The sequence below is a fragment of the Montipora capricornis genome, chromosome 11, assembly GCF_036669925.1.
Source record: "Montipora capricornis isolate CH-2021 chromosome 11, ASM3666992v2, whole genome shotgun sequence".
In the NCBI taxonomy this organism is placed as follows: domain Eukaryota; kingdom Metazoa; phylum Cnidaria; class Anthozoa; order Scleractinia; family Acroporidae; genus Montipora; species Montipora capricornis.
This window is the reverse complement of record NC_090893.1, coordinates 28,261,173-28,263,672: the sequence shown is the minus strand read 5'-3', so window position 1 is coordinate 28,263,672 and position 2,500 is coordinate 28,261,173. Positions and strand designations below refer to the sequence as shown.

General features: G+C 36.2%; 1 protein-coding gene across 1 annotated transcript in view; it reads left to right on the top strand.

Annotated features, from left to right (window-relative positions):
- LOC138025071 (NFX1-type zinc finger-containing protein 1-like) overlaps positions 1–2,500 on the top strand; it is a 57,620-nt gene that overhangs the window by 21,773 nt on the left and 33,347 nt on the right. The window contains exons 10-11 of the mRNA XM_068872324.1: positions 735–1,015; positions 2,194–2,286. Coding sequence (XP_068728425.1) covers positions 735–1,015; positions 2,194–2,286 — 374 coding nt within the window. The remainder of the gene's footprint in view (positions 1–734; positions 1,016–2,193; positions 2,287–2,500) is intronic.

The following is a 2,500-nucleotide window of genomic DNA, read 5'->3' as shown; positions in this document are numbered from 1 at the left end:
ACAGTCGTTAGCAACAGTGTATTGATCATATCCCATATTACCTTTCGGGATTGTCGCGTGCGCTTTATTCTTGACAAACTTTCTCGAAATAGCTGTATCAAAAACACGAAAGCCTAAAACTCTCATGCTGCATATACACGCGTTGCATTCTTAAAGATCCAGATCCAGCTCCCTCAAGAATTCTAAAGTTTAAATGGTAATGAGGGACCATTACACAGGAAAATTCCAGTTTAAATAGGCAAAATGTGTCGTTTTAAATCAAGACTAAAAACATGGGTCACTTAGTGTTTAATTAACATAGTTTTGAAATCCAAAGGGAAAAAAAGGAAATTATTTTTTGGTCATAATGCCACTTTCAATCAGCACTCTTCCAGTACTATTTTGCTCAGTATTAACTTTTTAATCTGTCTTTGTAATACGTTTATCACATTCGCATTTTTGCTTCCTAGTTCTTGTATGTAGCTACGACTGTTGCTCTCTCTTTTATCTTTATAAAAATGTATAATATAATTAGGTTATCGTAATTTTTTTGCCCTTCTCTGTAAGCTTTCCTTTTGTTAGCCTTATTGCTTTTGTAACTAGTACAAACTGGAGGAAATAAAGAAAATAAGTATTAAAATAAATATTTGGTCATCTTCTTATGCATCAAACCTTGCATGCAATATAAGCTTCTTTTGTTACTGTACAAGCTACGCTTTTAAAGTGAAATATAACTTTGCACTTCCTTTGTTTAGATCATGTCCCTTTCAAGGAATTTTTGATTTTCCCTGACCCAAAGCATATGGAACCTGCTGACTACATTAGTAAAATCAAACGTCCTCCTGACTGGGGAATCATCTTTGAGAGGGACACTCTCCCCGAAAGTAGCATGGAAGACAATGACGGTTCAGCAGACTATTCCCTTCTGGATGACTTTGACTCATTACGCATGAATGACCACTGTCAATCTCTTCTGGATGATTCTCAACTGGCTTCAGTTGAACTGGCTTTGAGGAACAAAGTGGTGTTAATTCAGGTTGGCATAAATATTTCATGAATTTCAGGGCGAGAAAAACTGGGGTCCACTTGCCCAGGGCACCAGTAAATTCTACTCTTGGGCTGAGCCTTTTCTCACTGGTGGATAGTGACTCAGCACAGACTATAACCACTTACTAGTAAGACCTGGAGTTCTTTCTTAGGGTGGGTTCGATTGACCGTATTCCGGAATCGGAATACATAGAATAGAAGTTAGAGATCCTTCCTTTTTACTGAGATTCACATTGAAATTAACAAACGCATGCTTGTTGCTTCAAAACACTAACCTTACCGTTTTGAATCATCACTCCACATATTCTTATTCCGGAATAGAGTCAATCGAACAGACCCTTAATATATATTATACAGCATTACATGAAATTTGTTCACTGTCTTATTCGTTCAAAGAATGGTCATAAAGTTTTCCCCTAAAAGTGAAAGCAACGCCAAGAAAATTGGTGGGAAATATTTCTGTCTCTGCCGTGTTTCATCCACTCTAAAGTAAAGTTAAAGATAAAAATGGTACAAAACGTTTTGACGACCTTACGTCTTCATTGTCGAATGTGAAGAAATTAATTAACATGTTATTAATTACAAGTAACATACATTAGTTTGTGTGGTTCAAATGTCTTTATGGTTTAAAATTTTCAAACCAGTTCAATTTTGATTGTTTATTTCGAATACCAATTAACATAATCTGAAACAGAGAAAATCAATACTGAACTGGTTTTTAAAACGTTTCAACCAGGAATTAAAATTGATTTGAACTACAACAGATACACAGAAATGGGTGTGCGTGAATATTTGCATATCTTGTAATTCATGCACAGCTAGTTCTGTTCTACACTTCTGTTCATTTCTTCATGCTCGACAATGATGAAATGAGTCGTTATCCAGCTCCCTCGTTATATTATGCTGTCGGTGACAGCTTTTTGCACTATTGCCCATTTTTTAAGGATTTGACAGAAGAAATGCACTCCTTAATTTAAGTCCCTTCATTTTTCGAGCTCTACCATTTGATTTGTCTTATCAAAACAATAAAAAGCTACATTTAAATTTCCCTGTAGCAGAAGGAAATTACATTCCAGTGAATCAGGCATTGCAAAAACCTTAGTATATATTAATCTTTTCTCCTTTTTTATCCTTACTTTTATTGGCACGTGACATTCATGCGTACAGGGACCTCCAGGAACTGGAAAATCTTATGTGGGTGTGGCCTTGGTTAATCTTCTACTATCAATGAATGTGCCGCAAGACCATGGGCCAATACTGGTAAGAAATTATGTGCTACCATGGCTTCTCTTGCTGCGAGGGATGGAAAGATGGTACTGAGGGTGCCCTCTTTACAAGAGATACCGCTAAAGCACTTTTCATTTGAATATCTCAAAAGGGCGTTGTAGCTTTATTTTAGTGCTTGTAACACTTAAGATGAAAAGCGACAAATTAGGAACTAACAAGCAGTGATGATGAATCATCATTGATGATG